This window comes from Thermobia domestica, chromosome 8, assembly GCF_964235325.1.
Source record: "Thermobia domestica chromosome 8, izTheDome1.hap1.1, whole genome shotgun sequence".
Classification (NCBI taxonomy): Eukaryota; Metazoa; Arthropoda; class Insecta; order Zygentoma; family Lepismatidae; genus Thermobia; species Thermobia domestica.
Window position 1 is genome coordinate 106447604 of NC_137461.1, and position 21799 is coordinate 106469402.

At 36.6% G+C, this 21799-nt stretch overlaps 1 protein-coding gene across 2 annotated transcripts in view; it reads left to right on the forward strand.

The window, feature by feature from the left end:
• The first annotated feature begins 17111 nt into the window (after positions 1-17111).
• The window catches only part of Snr1 (SWI/SNF related, matrix associated, actin dependent regulator of chromatin, subfamily b, member 1), a 44504-nt gene continuing 39816 nt past the window's right edge, over positions 17112-21799 (forward strand). For both annotated transcript variants that reach the window (XM_081768839.1, XM_081768840.1), the window contains exons 1-2: positions 17112-17263; positions 21316-21421. In XM_081768839.1, the coding sequence (XP_081624965.1) occupies positions 17183-17263; positions 21316-21421 (187 nt within the window). In that variant the 5' untranslated portion in view covers positions 17112-17182. The remainder of the gene's footprint in view (positions 17264-21315; positions 21422-21799) is intronic.

Consider the following 21799-nt stretch of genomic DNA (forward strand, 5'->3'; position numbering starts at 1 on the left):
TCTACAAAGAGTGATAAGCAACCGACTTTTGAGAAGTGGATTACAGTTCGTCTGAACGAATCGTACCAGTTCAAATATTGGTACACAGTGTTTCAGCTGGAGTATTTACTGTTTCTTCTTCTCCACAGCATTCGGGCAGCAAATTTTGAAAAGTTCATCCTTTCACTAAAGTTTTTGTGCCCATGGATGTTTTCTACTGATCATACACATTATGCGAGGTGGATGCTAGTTTTCATCAACACTTTGGAAGAATTAAGGACAAAACATTCATCTATTTACGAGGAATTTCGGCAGAGGGGATTTGTTGGTTCTACAAGTGGACGTCCCTACACATGTATATCGTATGATCATATGCATGAACAGTGTAATAAAGACCTGAAGTGTGATGGAGGCGCCGTTGGGTTGTTTTACAATCCCGGAACTCTGTTGAAGTAGTTCCTTTCTGTACTCGTTATCATGAACCTGGTTCATCAGTTTGAGAATGACAGTGGTATATGCAGCACCATAAATAACGACATCGAATTCCACCATGAAGACATACCAGCCGCTAAGAAGCGATTCTTCCAAGACGTTAAAAAGCTAATGGACGTATTCCAGCGAGATGATCGAAATCCATTCGCTCAAGAAGATAATGTGCTTTTCTCTCTATCGAATGGAATTGTAGCCGATGATGAGGCAGTACGTTGTGTTTGCATTGCTGAACCCCTTGGCAAAGAACAATAACAAAATTACGTCAAGGATTGCCTTGTGGGACGTAAGAAGTTAATTTACGACAAAATTCCCAGAAACAACCTTCTTCATTTGATCAACCTGTACGAAAAGTAACAAAAGAACAGCAGAAAGTGACAATCCTAAAAAACGACTGGCTCTATTTTGCCGCTTATTTGTTGCATGTCAGACACGAGAAAGCGACCTCTCTGACTTTTTCACACATGAAAATTTTGAGTTTCCTCCATCACTTTCAGAAGATGGAACTCTCCGCAAAGCCAAAAAATCTGACATCATCATATGCTTAGAAAATTATGGAGATTCTCAACACGTGGAGCCAATCGATACATGCATAATTATGAATGGACCAGCAATCGTCCACAAGCTGAAACCGCTCTCCCAGCAGACATTCAAAGAATACAGAGACACATTTTATCCAATATTGCAGCGATGTTATCCAAGTTTGAAAGAGTAGATGCTATCTTCGACGTTTACTTGCAGCGTAGCTTGAAATTGAGCAAGCGGAGAAAGCGTGGTGGTGGACCACGAGTAAAGTAAGCGGATCAGCACGTATTCCTAGAAACTGGCCTATTTTCCTACATAACGCCGAGAATAAATCAGACCTTTTCAGATATCTTGCTAGTGGTGTAAATGAAATTAAAATACCACAAAAGAAGACTATTATTTTCTGTAATGACTGTGGAGTATTTTGTAATTCCAGTCTTGATCTCTCTTTTCTTTTCCCTGTGAATACGAGGAAGCTGACACACGCATGTTACTGCATGTGCGACATGCCAGTCAGCACGGCCATAGCTTGATTATGATCCGAACGGTCGGTTCTGATGTTGTGGTAATTGCCGTTCATACATTTAACGAACTAAAGCTACAGAGTCTGTGAATTGAGTATGGTGTTGGAAAAAATCACGGGTACATTCCCATTCATCAGTACGTGGATAATCTTGGAATAAATATGTGTATTGGCCTTATTTTCTTTAACGAATTCACTGGTTGCGATAACACCTCTGTCTTTGCAGGACGTGGGAAGAAAACCGCATGGGATGTCTGACGGAAAAATCCTGACATTAATAAAGCATTTATGGAGTTGTCTTCTTGTCCACCTAGTATTTCGCCATCTGCTTTCGAGAAAGTTCAACAATTTACAGTTCTTTGGTATGACCGTAATAGCACCACCCAAACTGTAAATTAATGTAGGAAATTTTTAGTGACAAAGAAGAGCCGAACTAATGAGAATGTGCCCCTACAGAAACAGCACTTTTTGAACACACCAAACCTGCAGTTTTACAAGCTGGTTATATATGGTCGCAGTGGTGTAAACCAGTTCTCATTTTCCAGATCCTCAACATTGGGGCTGGAGAGAAGTGAATGATGAGTATGAACCTTTTTGGACTCAGCTGCCAGATGCATCAAACCATTGCCGGAGCTTGTGCAATGTCGTTGTAAAACACTATGCACCCATTCGTGTAAATGTGCAAATCTGACATTTCATTGTACAGCACTTTGTGCTTGTGATAGTCAATGTTCTTACTAAAAAAGAACACTGTTGAAGTCCTTCGGACTCTATAATTCTTATCATAGCTGCAAATTGTTTTTTCTTTTACGTAAGTACCCGTTATTCCTGAAAGCGTCATGTCGGTAACATATTTTGCAGGATTCTGAGTCATCTACCTGCAATCTGGCAATATGTAATTTTTATAGTATTCCGCTTAGCATTACCAAAAATGAAACATCTCCGTTAGTTTTAAAGATAAAGCAATGATATAGGTATCGTTTGAAAGCTCTTGAAACGCGGGATTTCGATTATTTGAAAGTGTTTTTGTGGATTCCTACTCGTTTCATAGTTATTTACAGTTAAACGCAGGAATCGTTTTCGAGTAATGCTTTTTTCACTTTGAGACGCCATTTTTAAAAATGGCGGCCATATATATAAGATATTTTCTACATAATTCAAGATCTAGAGTATGCTCTCACAAATAAAGCACGAACGAACTTTCTATGTTGAACGGTAGCCAAGTTATTATTTTTTTAATTTAAGGAAATTAATTGAGCTGGCGGCCATGTTCATGACGTCATAGCAGGCAAACCACGCCCCCAGAAGTTTGGGTCTATATCCATATTTTGTCCTTACATAAGTACACATAACCCCTGGAAGTGGCATGTTAGTATCACATTTTGCACGATTCGGCATTATATTAACGTTAAGCCACCTAACTATAGGGGTTTTCTATTAGTCTCTCCTTTTTATCTTTTGCAGATCCTTCTAGGATCATTTGTAACAACAATAATAGAGCTTCATTCACTGACTCTTTGGTAGTAAAATCTTTTGCAAACGAACCCTCAAATTTTGGATATTCATTGAACAAATCTCTACGAACTATTTGAGCAGCATGCGCTAAACACATTCCATCACTCATTGCATTATATGCAATGGCATCACGCATAGCCTCTCCAGTTACATCCTCAAAGTACAACAGTACTTCTCTTCCAGACTTAGTGGCAGTCAAACCTGGAATTAAAGATATTAGCTGCTCTTTTAGTTTTGACCGATTCACTTGTGCATATTAGAATTCCTAGACTCCGCATTTTCCATTCCATCTGACTCGTAAGTGTTGCTAACTTAAATATAGGTGAAGTATCACTGAGCAAATAAATGTCTTCAATATATTCTACCATTTGAGCTAACGCAGAACCATAAACAAAGCTGTTAATATCACTTTCACTTTTGGGTCCCTTTTTCGTAGTTCACTTCAAACTTTGTTCCTAAATCGGACGTAACACAGCTTATGGTATTTTGCTTCCTGTGCCACTAAATCAGTTGAAGATAATTTCATTAGTATTTTGTCATCTTGAACCTTCTTTGCTAAAAACATGATTGTTGAACCAATTTCTAGTGTTTGCGCAGATAATAACTTGTCCTCTCCTTCCGCTCCATCACAAAATAAACACGTATTTTTAATGTCCACAGTTGGTTTACTTGATCTTGTTTTAACTTCCTGAGATGTCCCAGGAGGTAATTCAACTATTGTTTGCTGCCTCTTTTTCCTCAGACGCTCAAGTTTCTGTTTGTCAAATTTTGTACGACATGACTTATGAAATTTTGCTGAATTTGACACTAAATTTTGAACAATATCACCACTATCTCGTAATTGAACAATTGGAACAGATTTCGGCAAAGCTCCAAGGTTAGAGAATTCTATTAAGTCTTCACCAAGTGATCTCAGTCCACTTTCCGTTGCATTTACGAGAGGGAATTCATTTTCTTCCTGACAGATTATACATTGTTCCCATTTAAGCTCTGGATTGGGCGGAACTTCTGAATCAAACTCAATTAATTCCAGTTTTCTCTTTTTAGACATCTTGGTATTTCAGTTCAATCTGCAAGAACAAAATAATAATAAAAAGAAGTTGCTAACAAGCCCTATAAATAGCAAAGCATTGGAAAAATATCAAACTATCAAATATTTATTACCTATAATATAAGTGTTCTACAATATGAGATTATTTAAAAACACATAGTTAACACTTAACTACAATAATACCTTTGGATTTACTTATAAGGTCTGAACACGCCATTCAAAATTTTAAAAACGATTTTATCGTTGTTATTACAGTAAATAGCATGTTTAATTTTTCATTAAAATGGATGTAAATATGCCATAATTCTTTATACGTGTACTTGTAAATCTTGTAAATCTATTACCTTAATATTTGTAAAAGCGCGTTATTTGAATTTTGCATTCCAATGAACTTATAAACTGACCCGAAGATCGGCAAAATTGGAGTACCTTCAGTTTGTGCCGCCATTTTGGGCGCCATCTTGAATTCTGTCCGACGGGGTGATCATCGGTTTTGTGTCCCGGCGGATTTTCATTCAACATGTTATAATTGATAAATGTGCCAAGTTTCATACTGGTATCCAGAATAGAAATATTTTTGTGCCAAGCGACTGCACTATTGTAAGTAATAGCAAATTCACTCTTCCGTTTCTCGCACAACTTTTCTTTTCTTAACTTCGCAATTATTACCAGTATCTTTTGATAAACTACAGGATCGCTGTAATGAAGATTAGAAACTGCCTACCTTATAGATGACAGACGGCAATCGTGGCTTTAACTTCGCGTAGCAACATTAATCATTCGGCTTGAGACACTTTTACTAAAAATGTTATCGGCGTCGACACTGAATCAGCACCTCATTCTTGCTCTACATCTCGCCGTTTTGATCTAAGGTTGCCAGGTCAGAAACACTGGCTAACGTGGCAATGCAAAGTGTTCCCCAAAAGTGTAAAAGTTCTATTTACAATATTTTATCAGAAATAATGAGTCTTAATTGTAACGAACTGTAACAGCATTGCAAGCTAAAGATAAGTAAACATTCCATTTTATAAAAATTAAATATCCAAATAGCAAGTTGTTTTCTTCTGTTATTTTCTCTCAGAGTCTATTCTAAAAGTATATAACCCAAACGCCACTTGGACCATTACACGTGAGAGTTCGGCTTCAACCTTTCTATCTTTTTAGTCGGTCTATTAACTTTCTCTAAATTTGAGTAGAATGAAAGTGCTAGCATCTCAAGGTAGACAAATGAGTACGCGAAACGAAGGAATGAGAAATATCTGAAATTTCAAGAATGAAGCTCCCCAATTTTATACATATCAACAGAATACAAGCTAACACATATACTTACAAAACCAATGTATATCGAAATAATTTTAAATTTATAGTAATTCATGTAATTTATTGTTCAAGTACTCTTCCAGTAATTTAAAGATTTATGAAATGCACTGGGTATCCAAACTTGTAACCATATAGTCCAACTCATCGAATGTTATTTAAGAAAATTTTAATTTTTAAGTGAACCTTGTATAAAAGCACACTTAAGAATTTTTCTCTCAGCAAACAGACAAATATACGGTGTATATATGTGTGTGCGTCGCGTCTGCGACGGAAGTCTTGGTGGACCCTCTCGTTTCTCCGAATACGGTGCTAAAATTCGGCACAGGGAGCAAACTTCGTCTCAAAAAATTCCTGCCTATAGGTCGTCATAGTTATTTTTAGCTCTGACATCAACAGTTTGCATTGTGAGCCTCCCCGCTGGGTAGAAGCACGGAGAGGTGGGGAGAAAAGCCAAGTCAGTCTGACAATTGTTTCTGTTGTAATAACAGCATGTAAAGCAACGCAGTCCAAAGCTTTCGGACAACTCTCAAAAGTTAAATCCAAAACAGTCAAAAAGGAAGATATGAATTGGGAAGATATGGGAAAGGTAATCTTTTGTCTTCAAGTTCACTCCCATGGAACCAACCAGAAATTCCTTCTTTAAACACCAATTTGACAGTGCGAAATTATGGAAACTAACGATGTAGTTAAGTTCGGCTTCAACCGCGACTTCCGCGATTGTAATAAGATAATTGGGCCAAGTGTTAAATTCCATTATTATATTCAATTATTGAAATCAAAGTGCCAAAGTGTAATTTATTTTGTATTAGTGAAGTTTCAGTGTTATTGATTAAAATCAAGAAAAAATAATTACAAGTATCCTTTTATCATCATCATCATCATCATCATCATCATCATAGGTATTCTGCCTTTATTGGCAGGTCACTTGCCACAGCTGAGAAGCTTCCATGCTCCACGGTCCTCCGCTAATCTTTTCGTCTTCGCGTATGATCTTTCTGTTTTAATATCATCCATTAATTGTAGTCTCCTTCGCCCCCTCCCTCTCTTTTCCGCCACCATACCCTCTAGGACGTCCCTCATGATACAATCTCTTCTTAGGCAATGTCCCAACCAGTTTCTCTTCCTCTTCCTAATAATATCTAAAAGTGTTCTTTTCTCACCCACCATTTCTAACACTCTCTCATTCGTTTTCCGCTCGACCCAACGAACTCTTTCCATTCTTCTCCACGCCCACATTTCGAAGGCTTCCAGTCGATTTTCGTCACCCTCACGCAATGTTCACGTTTCCGCCCCATACAGCACAACACTCCACACGAAGCACTTTATGAGTCTTTTTCTCAACTCTTTGTTCAAGGTCCCACAAAACAGACTTTTCTTTCTTTTAAAGGCTTCTTTCGCCATTCCTATCCTTACTTTTATTTCACGTTCGCATTTCATGTCATTACTAAGAACACTACCCAGGTATCGAAAACTATTCACTTGTTCTATTTTCTCCCCTCCTACTTTTATATTTGACACAGACCCCTTTGTTCCAATCACCATGGCTTTTGTCTTTCTAACATCATAATTTATGCCTTTTATCATAATTTATCAAAATTATCATCACGATTTAAATTTGTATGTTAGAGTTTAAGATAACCTAGTATATTTTTCTTTCCAGCATAAATAATTGATATCCATACAACGTAATAATTTTCGCATTATTAAATTGTATCGGCATTAAGAATACGATTAGAACCAGAATGTTCCATAGGCGTCTCTGGCGGGGGGACGAGGGGGTCGCGTCCCCCCAATATTTTGAAGTACAAAATATTCAATATTTCATTCTAATTTAATTTATTTACTAACGACAGAATAACAAATAAACTTTCTTCGATGTCCCCCCCGAAATTTTACATGCCAAAGACGCCAGTGGAATGTTCCGAACCGAACTCAGAACCTTACTGTCCAGTGGCTATATGGCAAGCTTTGGTAAAACCTCCAAATCACAATTAAAGTCTAAAGGAAACGTTTAGGATATAGAGGATCGAATTCCGGACTATCATAATCACCTAAGCCCTCATAGGGAACCGCAGGACTCTAACCACATACAGTTATAACTGTCTTGCCGAACAGAGACGTACAAGGATCGAACCCTGATACAGTTATAAACTGCTGGGCCTGGGTATCCATTTGGATACAAAAAGGTAGCTTTGAAAATGCCCTAGGGTGAAAGCAGGTTATATATATATATATATATATATATATATATATATATATATATATATCACACTTCCAATTTTTTATGCGAACGTAGGAGAAAAACTGCACTCAGCGGGAATTGAAGTACAGGGACTATCCCAGTATTCACGCGGTAAAATGTTGGTAGCAAGTGGTCATTACCCATACAGAGTTCCCCCAATATCCGCAAATCATAGTAGAGTAGGACAAAGAAGATACAAAGTCCGTAGCATCCGTACGGCGAAAGGAAGTTTTTAATAAAATATTAGCATTTATTGTCTGATACATGAAGTTGGACTTTGCGTGAGAAAGTGCTTCTAAATATACAACACTAAACACAAGTACTGGCACTTCTAAATCTAAAAACAGATGTTCTGTGAAGTGCAAACTTAATATTACGTATCAACTAAGATTGTATCATATCATATAAACTCTGTGAGTGTACTTGTTTCTGTGCAAGCGTATTTTGTACTGCGTGCAGTAAATGAAAAAGTTGACAAAAGCAACAAATTTTCGAGGACCATTACAGGCAAATTCAAAGAAGATAAAAAGTTTATTTTCCTAATTTTAAACAATTGGTACGTTTACTGCAAATCCTGTTAATTTCTAAGAAATTGGTTAAAAATCTGTGGAGATATGAAATTCTAAAAATACCTCTAAAACGTGCCGGATAGGAAAGTGACAAATGTAAATATCCGTCGGGCTGAGAGTGTATACGCGCTAGGAAAATGTGGCAACGTAGCACTCAGTATAAACTGCGACAGAGAAGGCCACAGAACAGAAAAAAACATAATGTCATGTTTGTGATTGTTTATGTTTTCGATCGAAAGAGTTTAGTTGAAAAAGTTATTTTAATACCTTTCTAAAAGCTTTTTTTTTTTTTTTTTTTTTTTTTTTAGATTGATAATACTCCGCAGCAATTCAGAGATAATGATGTCTCACTTTTTACTGAATAACAAGAAAATTGCTATATGTCAGTGGCGTATACTGGTTTAGGCATGGGCTACCACTGACCTTTTTATTACAGGGTTATTCAAAAAGAAAGAACAGATTTCAAACATTTATTTCTGCCAAACTACAAAAGATAGAAACATGATTTGAACGTTACTTGATTAAGAAAAGTTTACAATTTAAACAGTTCGGATAGAAGTTCCAATCACGGCCGCATTGGCGCTGTTGTTTGTTGTTATTTGTCTGTACTGAAATTGCGGCGTCACCACAGGAGAAGTATTTTTGTGTGCTACAATTGACAAAACTTGAGTCCATTGTTGCAGTTCAGCGAGCATTTCGCCGTCAATTTAATAAACAACCATCGCATCATAAGCAAATTTACGAGTGGCATCGAAAATTCGTAGAAGATGGTTGCATCTGCTAAGCGAAAAGCACGGGACGTCCACGCACATCGAACGAGAATGTCGAGCGTATTCGTACACTTTACGAAAGGAGCCCAAAGAAATCCACATCACGAGCAAGCAAAGAACTTAACATTCCTCAACCAACGGTATGGCGAGTTCTAAAACATCGTCTGCACATGAAGCCATACAAACTGGTTATTGCAAGCATTGCATCCTGAGGACCACAAGAAAAGGTACGAATTTTACATTAGCATGTTAGATGATATGGAAGAAGCCAATTCTGCCCAACGATTATTTTTTTTCTGATGAATCCACTTTTTATCTTTCTGGTAAAGTTAATTTGCATGACGTTAGAATTTGGGCAAGTGAAAATCCTGCGGCAGGTATTCAACATGGAAGAGATTCACCAAAGATGAACGTCTTCTGTGCGATATCTGTAACCAAAGTTTATGGGCCTTTCTTCTTCATGGAGAAAACTGTGACAGGATTAACCTATGTAGACATGCTTCAAAACTGGTTATTTCCCCAACTTGAAGATGATTCAGATGACTTGATCTTCATGCAAGATGATGCCCCGCCTCATTTCTCTATCCACGTTCGACGTTACTTAAATGATACCATTCCAAGACGTTGGATCGGAAGAGGAGGAGCAGAAGATCAACTTTATCGCCGGTGGCCTCCCAGGTCTCCAGATCTCGCTCCGTGTGATTTTTATCTATGGGGTTCCGTAAAAGATCGTGTTTTTATCCCTCCTATGCCTGACACTCTTGAAGGTCTCCGACATCGAATTGTTGAAGCTGTGAATTCGATAACTAGAGACCAGCTGATTCGTGTGTTGCAAGAAATGAGCCACCGTTTTGATACTTGTCGTGTAACACACGGTGCTCATATTGAATGCACACCATAATTACTAACAATAAATCGTAAATTTTTCTTAATCAAGCAACGTTCGAATCATGTTTCTATCTTTTGTAGTTTGGAAGAAATAAATGTTTGAAATATGTTCTTTCTTTTTGAATAACCCTGTATTAGTAAGAATGATAATAGTGGTAATAATATGCATAACAATGAACAAAAAGTGGTTGGTGTATTTTGTTTGACCTTTTGCTTTGAGACCATTAATGTTTCCACCGTAAATGAAACTCCATCATACATTTGCACAACTAACTTCTTGTGAATTGCATTCGTAAAATGTTAATTTTTAACAATCTCACTTCCCTCAAGAGTTGCCTCTGTAACAGACGTTGGTTAACATTCCCTACCATTGTTCACAAAATTGCTGAGTATAGCAACGTAACGCAAAAATGCAGATAGCCATTATAGTTATCATGTCCATTATCGCTATCGCTACCTAAATCGCAAATTTTGGATTGTGTTAACGCAAACGGTTACGAAATGTGCCCGGTTATCCCATACCAAGGATGTTATAAAATAGAGGATCTGCCCATATGTATCTTCATCCTATTAAATCAATGAAGCCAAAAACAACCGAGCATCGCCAAGTCTGATTGGCTACTCTCGTTTCTTGAATCGTCTGATGGCTACTTTCGTTTCCGCCATGATTGTTGGCTCAAAACATTGCGATCCTATTTGGCAGAGTGGGCAGAGTAGGCGTGGCGAAACTGTGACGTATGGCTTCAAGATTTTGTTGTAAGGGCAGATCCTATATTTTATAAGATCCTTGTCCCATACAATATATTTTGTTCATCAATTTGCATCACGAAATATCGATTTTATCACAATTTTCTCGATATCATCACGATATGTACATTACGATTTTGCTATTTGCTCTTAAATCCATTAGTATATTGATTTTAGCCTTACAGAAAAACGTTCTGTAATCAAATTTTGCAACAAAAATAAAAATTGATAATTTTCTTCTTAGGATTTCAATTTCCCGCTAGATATTACTCATACTGCTCACTAGAAAAGAGACGTTAACACATTCTCCAGTCTACAATACTGTCTGCGGGCCTCATTTCGTAACGTTTTGCGCAAAATCAGCGGATTCAGCTGAATGCAAATAACGCAATAACTAATTATAACCACAATAACAAGAATCGCAAAGTGAAATACATATTTTGCATTGCGTTGACGCAAAGCGCTATGAAACGATGCCCCGAAATTCTCGGATAAACCCAAAATGCCTGCTATGTCATTGTTCTCAACTTCGATTTATTCGGCCCGCATACAGAAACCGATCCACAGAGAGAAAACCTGCTTGGTTGCCAGCACATGGCTCGCTAGCATTAGTTCAGTATAGCTGGCATAATTTTAGGCCAAACTGGGACATATTTTTTTCTGAAACTTTGAATACTGAGTCTTTAAGGTAAGCACAACAACATATTAAAGTCCCCGCCTCTCCCACGCTTGCTTCACCCAATATGGCGGAAATCAAACATGGCCGTCTGCATACTTATGGAACAGCATAATTTTGTGTTTTTCTTGCTTCTTGTTGTATTGCATCTAAAGTCTGTGTCAATTTCATCGCAGCTATACTGACCTATTTGTATACTGTAATTGTTAGTGCATTTTCTTTGATAATGTCTAATTTATGCTTACTTCTTATTTTTATACATCAACTGGACTCGTCGAGTGTTATGCATTTTGTACAAGACGATAATATTTCTTCTTTTTTGTAGGTAGCATTTGGAATCTTTGTACATCTACTTGTTACTATTTTCTAATAAATTATTAACTTTGATTTATTCATTGTGGGAAACAATAATTGATGATTGCATGCAGACAGTAGCGTATTTAGGATTTTGTTTCGGGAGGGGCTATGCACAACACGTGAATAAGCTTATATTTTTCCTTTTGTGTGCCGACAAATTTTAATGAAGTTGTACATATAACAAATTTATTTCGTGGAGCTTGAGCTCGATAGTGACCCCCTAAATACGTCACTGCATGGTGTTATAGGATTTCTTCAAGAAGTGATTTCCAAATATGCCCGCATATACAGAAATTTACTTTCTTCTTTGTGGTAAATCCTTGAAAGATCTACTGACTGTTGAAATAAAGAAATATTTATTATCTCTTGTCAGTGAAGAAGTCAGTGAACAGAGAGGGGATGACCTGCTCCAATAGTTATCTAAGTATACATCTGTGGCATTACATATGGAATGTCACAAACAATACACTCGACAAACATCTATCATTTCTGATCTAAAGTTCAGTGCTAGTGATAACACAGATGCTACAACACTGGGATCGTCCACTCTTCTCAGTTCACTTAATTTGATTTTAAACGACAATGTATATTTTGTGGTGAAGTAGAGATGCAGAAAAAGAATGGAAACTTCCATGGCAGTATCGAAATACATCAGTACGGTAACTCTCTTACAGGTAAACGAAATTGCCAATAATTGGGCTAGTGTTCGTAGAGACAAATGGGTAGCAGAAATGCAGTCACGTATTAATAGTAACATCGATCTTCTTGCTGCCGATGGACGATACCACTAACAATGTTACAAGGCATTCTGTAATCCTAGATCATTACCTCCACCATCCTTTCGAGTATCGACTGATTCCTTGTAGACATGTCAGTAAAGCATGTAACTTTTGAGAAACTGTGTCAGTCCATGAAAATTGGGGATGAGTGTCAATATTCTATGGATGAGTTAATGGAGTAGATGGTTGAATTTGGAGGTGATGATTTGACGTTCAGTGAGAAGCAGCTGAAAATGAAGTTTCTGGACTTCTTTGGAGATCGCATACTCATTACAAATTTTCCAAGAAGGAGAAGCATTGTGACTATGAAAGATGCAATAGCTAATATTATGCACAATGCTTGATGTTGTGAACGTAAACATACCCGCCGAAGAAAAAGAGTGCGTTATACTTAACTGCAGCACAACTTATTAGACAAGATATACACTGGTATACATATTCAGTGGATGAATACTCAACAACTGACGATATGGAGAATGGAAGCACTTCGTCTATCCCGGCTTCTTTTCACGTATTACTTCAATAAATTATAATGAAGACGAAGAAATGGCGGCTGGGTGTATAAAGTGCGTTAAGTCAAAAATTAATGTTTTAGAGAAATCGCATTTGAAAGTTCAGACATAAATCCAAAATTCGGTTTTGGGAAAATGATTAGGTGTTGAAGCTCTTCATGTTAATAAAACTGTTTCTTTCGATTTTTGTCTGAAACCTAAAACCGAGTTTTTGGATTTATATTTGAACTTTCAAATGCAACTTCTCTAAAACACTAACTTTTGACTTAACGCACTTTACATACCCACCCGCCAATATAAGGCATCATTGAAAAGAAAATGCACCTCAACAGGCAATTACATAATAAAAGCAACCACACTTTGTTTATTTATATCGACGCTGTATCTCGCTACAGAAATTCATGTTCATCATCGATACACATCTCGACAACTGGAACATTTTTAATAACTCCATTTGTTGAATTGCTTTTAAGTTCAGTTTTGATGGGTACTTTATTGGTTTAAGATAATATTCCAAATAATCTAAATGTCTGAGCAGTCTATGTGGCCAGACTCTTTTTGATGAAGTCCGGGGTTCGAGTCCGGGCATGAAATGTTTGCGAACTTCAAATAAAAATGTTCTAAAACGGAAAAGGGCTAATAAATTACATCCAGAATTTCTAGTAACTACAATAACCCATAAATATCACAGTTAATAGTCCAATGTAATATATGAATACATTTATATCAGAGTAAATATGTTACTTTGCTGCAACTTTTTCTTTATTTTGAGACAACTTCTGACCAAGATGTACTTTAATAATATATTTCATCTCATGACAGTGTTGGGTAAGTTACTTGTAAAAATGTAACGCGTTACAAGTTACTTTACTTTCTCTTAAAATGTAACGCGTTAGTAACGCGTTACTTGCCCCAAAAAGTAACTGTTACTTTACTTCGAAAGTTACGCCTTACTAACTCGTTATTTTTAGGTCCGAAACTTTAAATATGTGAAAAAATTATTACTGCAATTTTCCGTACTACTATTACTACTATATTATTATTATTATTATTATTATTATTATTATTATTATTATTATTATTATTATTATTATTATTATTATTATTATTATTATAACAACACTGTATATAAACATGAAAGATAGGCGGTTTGTATTTGCATACTAAAAAACTAGTTGATTGCAAACCTCGGTAGTCGTGAAGTCTAGGAGTTAAGAACATTGTTCACGAGATTCTGAATTTGGGTTGAGGGTCTAGGTTGAGTATTCGAGCTCGAGCCAAATACTGTTAAAAGTTATAGGGCACTGGCCAAATATCTTCAAAACTGCTCGGCCCGGGTTTAGAATTGTCGACTACTCGAGCAGCTCGGCTCACAGCTCATCCACTATCGACCCGAACCGAGAAGTGAGCTGAGAAAACAGCTCACCCAACCGACTCGGCTAGAGCCCTCGGCTTGGTTGAGCCGAGCGGAGCTGAGCTTGTTATAAAAAAAATTCATGTGGTCTCGCTATCGAGACGAGACGAGATGCGAGCAGTGTCCCCTCTCGTGAGCAACACTAAAAATATTCCATATTACTGCTTAACTTACATTTCTTATCGCTTTCGCTTTGCAGTGTAATCAAGTCATGATTTCAAGACGAGTTAAAACGAACGAGCCATTTATCAAACTCGATTGGACTCGAAACTCGATGCAAAAAACTGAATCGGCTCGGAACTCGACGCGAGAATATTACATTTGACTTGACTCAAAACTCGACTTAAATTCGAGTCGAGTCGAGTTTTATCTTGACTCGTGCTCATCCTTGTGCGTTAGAAAAAATGGTTGCTTATTATTATTCTGCTAAACTAATAATAACAATGTTGTTATGTAAAATTAAAATACAGAATATAGAGAAACATTACACTACAACTAATAAAATAAGAACACATGAACTGGAGGTGAATCAAAGCTTGCCAGTAACTTTAAAATCAATACATGCTTTTTAAAGCTAGTTTCAAACTCTATAATCAACGGGACTCTAGGATAAGCAAACTGATCTGAAAGAACTCCAATATTACATACCATCATCAAACTATTTTCTAGTAATAAAGTAGGCCTGCTCATCAGAACAGTTTATTCATATTAACCCCTTACTGTATATCGTTAATTATGCACCCTAGTTGTTGATATTTTCCGCCGGGGCACTTCAGACACTTTGGGCCTTATGCAGAGTCGTTTTGACGTATGATTAGCGTCATACTAAAGGCCAGACTACTGCAGGAAACTTGTGTTAATCGAACTCTATAGTATGACACTAATCATTCATCAGAACGACTCTGCATAAGGCCCTTTACTTTTAAACACTGTCCAGCATCATCCTCAGCTCTTAAGAAACAAGTATTCTTTCAAATGTTCGAACGGTAAAATATTTTCGTTCTCCATCTTTATAAAAACAAGACAAATCAAAATAAAATAGACTACCGGTATCATTGCACTCCTAGTTCACTCACTGAATGTATTGATTTGGAGCTGTCAAAATCTTCCAGCTGCTTGCAATCAGTACACGTGATTTCCCTGAGGCTGTCCTCATCTTCCAAAAACAGCAAGTGGCACTACGAACTTATCTGCTTCTCTGTGTGTCGCTGACTATCGGTCACTGACATACGTAGTTCATGTTCGATTGTTTCATCCTGAGAAATTCACTTACAGGAAAGAAACATTTGTGTCCGAAAAAAAAAAAAACATATATTGTAGTTACTCATCCGAAATGTAACGCGAAAAAAGTAACGCAAACTAGGTACGTTACTTAAAAATTTTGTAACGCTTTACAGTTACAGTTACTTTGGGAAAAATGTCACGCGTTACTAGGAAACGTTACTTAAAAAGTAACGCGTTACTTGCGTTACGTTACTTCCCAAGACTGTCTCATGATAATATTTGATGTATTTGCTGAGAGACATTCCCACTATAAATGCAACATGTAGACAGAAAAGCACAAAATTGTACGTCTCGTAAATGTGGCTGGCAGCCATGTTGGATTGACCGCCATATTTGATGAAGCAAGTGTGGGAGAGGCACAATATTTTTATTTGCTGTTATACATATATCTTGGCGACTCTAGGTGTAAGTTTTCTGAAACAACAATTATACTCGGGTTTACCTGCCACCTATACTGGGTTTTAAGTGTGGTTTGCAGCCATTTTGGATTATCCGCCGTTTGGATGAAGCAAGTATCGGAGAGATGGGGACTTTTAAAATGTTGTTATACATACCGTAGGGACTCTGTGTGAAAAGTTTCAGAAATTCAACAATTATGTCCAGGTTCACATCCTAGCTATACTGGGCTAATACTGTTACAGAGAGGTGCACAAGCTGTTTCGTTTCTCTCTACTGGACTGGCAAACGACTGCGGTACCTCAAGGGTTGCGAAATCATCAGTGTCTACGAAAGCGAGAGGGATTGCGTTCTAAGCGTTAACGGCTGCCTTAGTATGTATTCACATTTGCGAAAATATAAACTAGTGCCATGAAAAGAAGATAATAAACTGTAAACGTATTATTTTAAATTTATTTATATGTTATATTAACTTTATTAATGTTGCAGGACTACCACCGCCATAGCCTCGGTTGCCCATAAAATACGCCACTGCTATATGTTGAGTAATGAAATTTTCAGAGCTTACAGATATTAGATGCACCTACATATCGTGCACATTAAATTATTTCATGTTATCTCGTTTTCGTTATATAGTCATATAAACGTTAATCTAACCCCCCCCAAAAAAAAAGTACGACAAAATACGCACTTTTTCATTAATTTCAATTTTTTTTCTCAGTACACAGTACAAAGAAAATTTTTATGTCTTAAGTATTGAAAAGACAACAATTCTAAGGAAATACGACAATGCAATATAAGTTTTAAGTGACCGTCAGGGTAGCACCGCGGACCTATCTTTATGAAATGGATAGTAAAGTCAATCCTCAACCAATAATCCAAGTCCTGCCTTAAGAAACACTATGTAATACACTGAAAATAAAACTGCCATGAAAAAAGTAAATATGTTATGATTCTAATGTGTACCTAAACCAGGACTACATGTTTAGACGTATTTCTGCTTCTATTTCTAGACTAGATGGCGATTTCAAATCGTATGATTCTCTTGCAGTGTTGGTAGAGAAAAGTTTCAAGTACAACTCATATAAGCAACACTGTGGTGGAGTCAAACAACCAGTCACCCATATCCAGACCACAACAACAAAGATGGCCATCAGAACTTATGGTGATAAACCGATTAGCTTTCAAGTTGAAGAAAATGGAGAATATTACTGTATTGGTTCAGAGGTATGAAAATACAGATACGAAAACCAGATATTTTCTCTCTCGAGGTTTGGAAAATAGATAATTAGTATGAACACTACATAAGCGTACTCTAAAGACCGGTTCATTTATTGAGACATTAATAAACATTTGAATAATTTATTTCTGAACATTATTAGGACAATTTTTTGTGCAGATTGATAATTGTTAGCAGGGAAGATTTGACGCAAGAATAGTTTTGTGTGTGAGAAAGTATTTTTACGTACACAATGCTTAACTATCAACGAGTTCATACACCTACTGCAGAAATTAGTACCGGTAGTTTTGCAAAAGTATAATGCCTACATTTTTTTTTTTTTTTTTCAAGAGTGGTAAGAACATAGGAATGCACATTTTATTATCAGTTTTACATTTATACATCCATCGTTCTTCAGTGTCCATATTTCATAGTTTGGGGGACACCTTTAATAAGCTAAATAAACTTAATGATGACTTGTTATTTTAAAGGCAAAATTAGTTCCTAACGCCATCAAATGCATTATATTACTGACTTTGTCTTATAATAAGTATACTTGCACCAAGGGTTTTCTTTTGTACCCTACTGGAAAGTGTAGAAGCCAAAGAAGATTGATGTGTCGAGTAGCTGATGGTTAGAGAAGGAAATAGTGTTCGCAGTTATAGTACAATGTATGGGTTAAGTACCGACGATATGCCGTAAAGACTGAAACTAACCTAACTCAGTAACAGAGGAACATAACGTAAACTAGATGGGCCTACTCAGTAGTATAAAGGCCCGATATAGCAGGGTTCTTAAAAGTTCAGCCCAGTATGTTTTATGGTTAAAATTAGATTTTATTAAGTCTTGTACGTATATTTAAAGCCGTGTATTTAAGCATTCATATACAGGGTCCTAGGACACAAGTCGCTCTTTCTATTTAGCTGTAATAAAGACAGAAAACAACGTGCCCTGCGGGGCTCTAACCCGCCTTCACTCGCTAACGCTCGCTTGGCAATACTATGTGACTTAAATATTGAAGTTTGGTACAGAAACTAAGAACCTAGCTACAAATCAATATAGGGGGACCTGTGTTCTAGAACCTTCCCGCATTTATATTCTGTTGTACGCATGAAAATGGAATACCCTTGTGGGGCCGCGGTGGCTCACATCTGACGCAAGCTTGTGGTTCGATCCTAACTTCCGCCAACTAAGTTTTGTGGTGGACAAACACCGAGTGACAGATTTTCTCGAGATTCTCCCATTTCTTCCCAATTTCGTCATGGCACCATTATTATTCATTATCACCGTGTCGCTTAGCTTCGGTGCATTAAACTTAGAAAAAAGTGACACAAGGGAATCCATGAAGCCCCATCTGCTTTTGGTATAACACGCTTTGCATTATTGATACGCGCTTATATTTCGATTGCTAGAAAGACAATTTTGAAAGTAACAAAGAGGTCGGTAACTCTTTATAACAAAGAGTAAGAATAAAATCCTTTACACTTAGGATTCAAATCCGTGAGTTACCCGTCCTGATTGAAGATTTCTTTAGTTTGCCTCAGACTACACCAGGCAAATAATGGGATAGTACTTCAAGTTAAGAAGCCGGCTTTATTAAATAGACGTTTTTTTTAATAAAAAGTCGCGTTTTTATTTTTTTATTCTTATTTCCAGTTGCTAGTTTGCTTTTTTACAATAGATTTTACGATTAAGAGGTCATTTAATACACGGCAATTGTACTATGCGTCACGTACTCCACACTTCACCAGATAGGCAAGAATAAGTCGAAAGTTTCACGAACTAATTAATTGCCGTTAATATTGAGAAGATACAAGTACATTATGTAGTGTTCTTTTTTTCAGTGAAGCGTTTTCGATTTGTAATTAATTGACATATGGAAAAAGACATATATTATTATTTGTTTGTAGACCTACTAATATGCATGTATGTACTACAAAAACAAAGGGAATATAATCGGCATTGCTTTTTGTGCTAGACTAATTAAAACGCTCGCTCTTTGGACGGAGTGACGGGGCGGGACTCGAAGTTTTGAAGTATATTTTTTTTTATCGGGGGGGGGGGAGTATATTGTGGTAAATGCCGCCGGATTCCACGTTAAGAGTCTTCATCCCGGCGAAATTAAAATACTGCTAATTTTACAGTAATTATGTGAGATCTTCAAATAGATAAAAGATAATCGAAATGTGGAACAAGAGCGCCCTAGACAGTATTATTTTACATGAGAAACCGTTATCACGACTCACTTATCTGCTTTCGATTTCGAGCCATTTTGAAAATCGGCATTTATTTTCGCGTTTGTAGCTAGGTGACATGTGATAACGGTACCTCACACAAAATAATATTGTCTAGGGCGCTCTTGTTCCATATTTCAATCATCTTTTATCTATTTGAAGATATCACATAATTACTGTAAAATTAGCGGTATTTTAATTTCGCCGAGATGAAGACTCTTAAGCTGTAGATCCATGTCTCATATAACCTCGGTGCTACACGGAATGCTAAACTCAAATTAAATAAAGCTTGCGCCAAGTGAACTTTGTGGAGGACAAACACCATGTGCGTGGGTTTTCTCGAAGTTCTCCCACTTTCTTCATTCCATCATTTCATTAATTTATCATCACCACCTTGTCCTCCAGCCTAGCCGGCATAACAATGGGGCGTAAACCGTAAAGATTTCTTTTCATTTTCAAATTAAAAAAAAAAAATCAAACCAAAGAGGGAGGGATTCAAAATTTATGACGAAAATGAGAATACGGTTAAACCTTTTAAAAATGAAATTTTAAACGTGAGTTAACCTGGGTATTTATCATTAGCTCTACACTAGAATTGAAATACGTATTCGGGAGTGGGAAGATAGATTTTTCACAAACAATAAAGGGCGTGGAATTTTTTTTTTTTTTTTTTTTTAAGATAACACTTGAGTCAAGTTGATTTTCTATCTTTTTGTTTCGAGTTAAATACTCATCCTAAGGAAGAGGAAAGGATGATTGAAATATACACGTACATACTTACTGGTTGGTGGTACAGCTCTTGAAGGGCCTGGCCTCTCTAACCACTCTTCTCCATTGTTCCCGATTCTCTGTTTTTCTTCTCCAGCCCCGAATTTATAATTTCTGTACATCCTCTTCTGGGCCTGCTTCTTCTCTTTCGACTGTCTGGTTTCTCTTATCTGTATCTGCATATGCTGTTGTATTTAATATGTTTCTTTCTGGGTTAATAAGGAGTTATTGTATTATGTTTTCTAACGCTATGTTAAAAGTAATAATTATAACCCTCTCTTAACTTCAGATTCTTCGATCAAGTCTTGTTCTATTTTTACTTTACACTTAGTAGTATTTAAATTCGTTTTGATTAGGTGGACTAGTTTCTTTGAAATTCCACATTCTTCCATTATTTCGAATATCTTGTTTCTATACAGACTGTCATATGCTTGCTTAAAATTACGTACTTCTGGTACAGTGGCTTGTCATATTCATAGAATTACTCTAGTATTTGATGTAATGTGAATATTTGTCGGTAGTATCTTGCGAAACAATTCGTATGCTATATTTAATAATGTTATTCCTCTATTATTTCGGTAGTCTGCCTTATCTCGTTTCCTATGTATCAAATACATTATCCCCATTCCATCCATCAGGCATTTTCTATTTTCCCCACCCCTCCATTATTATATCATGTAATTGTTCTTCTCTGCCTCCCTTCAGTAGTTCTGGTCCCGTTCCATCTTCTCTGGGCGCTTTGTTATTTTTTAACTTTAGTATTTCCTTCTGCACTTTTTCTAGTGATGGGTACCTTGGTATGGATTGCGTTTTCATAACCATCCATGTAATATATTGACTCAAAGTACAAGCCAAATGACTGTCAATTCAGCTTCGGTATGTATAAATATAACTCTATGTCATCAAAGATCATTAAATTTTACTTGCGTTTATTATAATATAATAGTACAGAAAACACAAAGAAATTCACCATAAAGTCGGAACTCGGTAGCATTAAAAGAATATGTGTATCCCTGTTTGTTTAACACAGTTTTGTAAGTTGTTTTGCTTTATTTCAGGTGGGGAACTACCTCCGATTATTCCGTGGATCTTTATACAAAAAGTATCCTGGTATGTTCAGACGAAGTATTACAAATGAGGAAAGGAAGAAATTAGTGGAATTAGGTGAGTTCAGTTCACAAGTACTATTATCTTATTCCTGATGCAGGCACTCAGAAAAATTACACTTGGTTAGCTATTTGTTTCTGTACTTTTCCTTGCCTTTTCAGCACATTATTTCAGCTGCTGTAATTTTGGCTGAAATTTTGATGCCCCTTTACTTTCAATATGATGTGCTCTTTAATCAAAGTAACACAATAAATAAATAATAGTAATAAACTATGTTCCAAAATTCATTTCAAACTGTTCAACCGTTTCCCCGTGATGCAATCACAAACAACAGGCAACTTCGCTTTCAATGGAAACAAAAGAATTATGGAAAATCACCTCACCTCCTCCCCCTAAACGCATCCAGAAAAACGTTGCAACACATTCCAACTTATT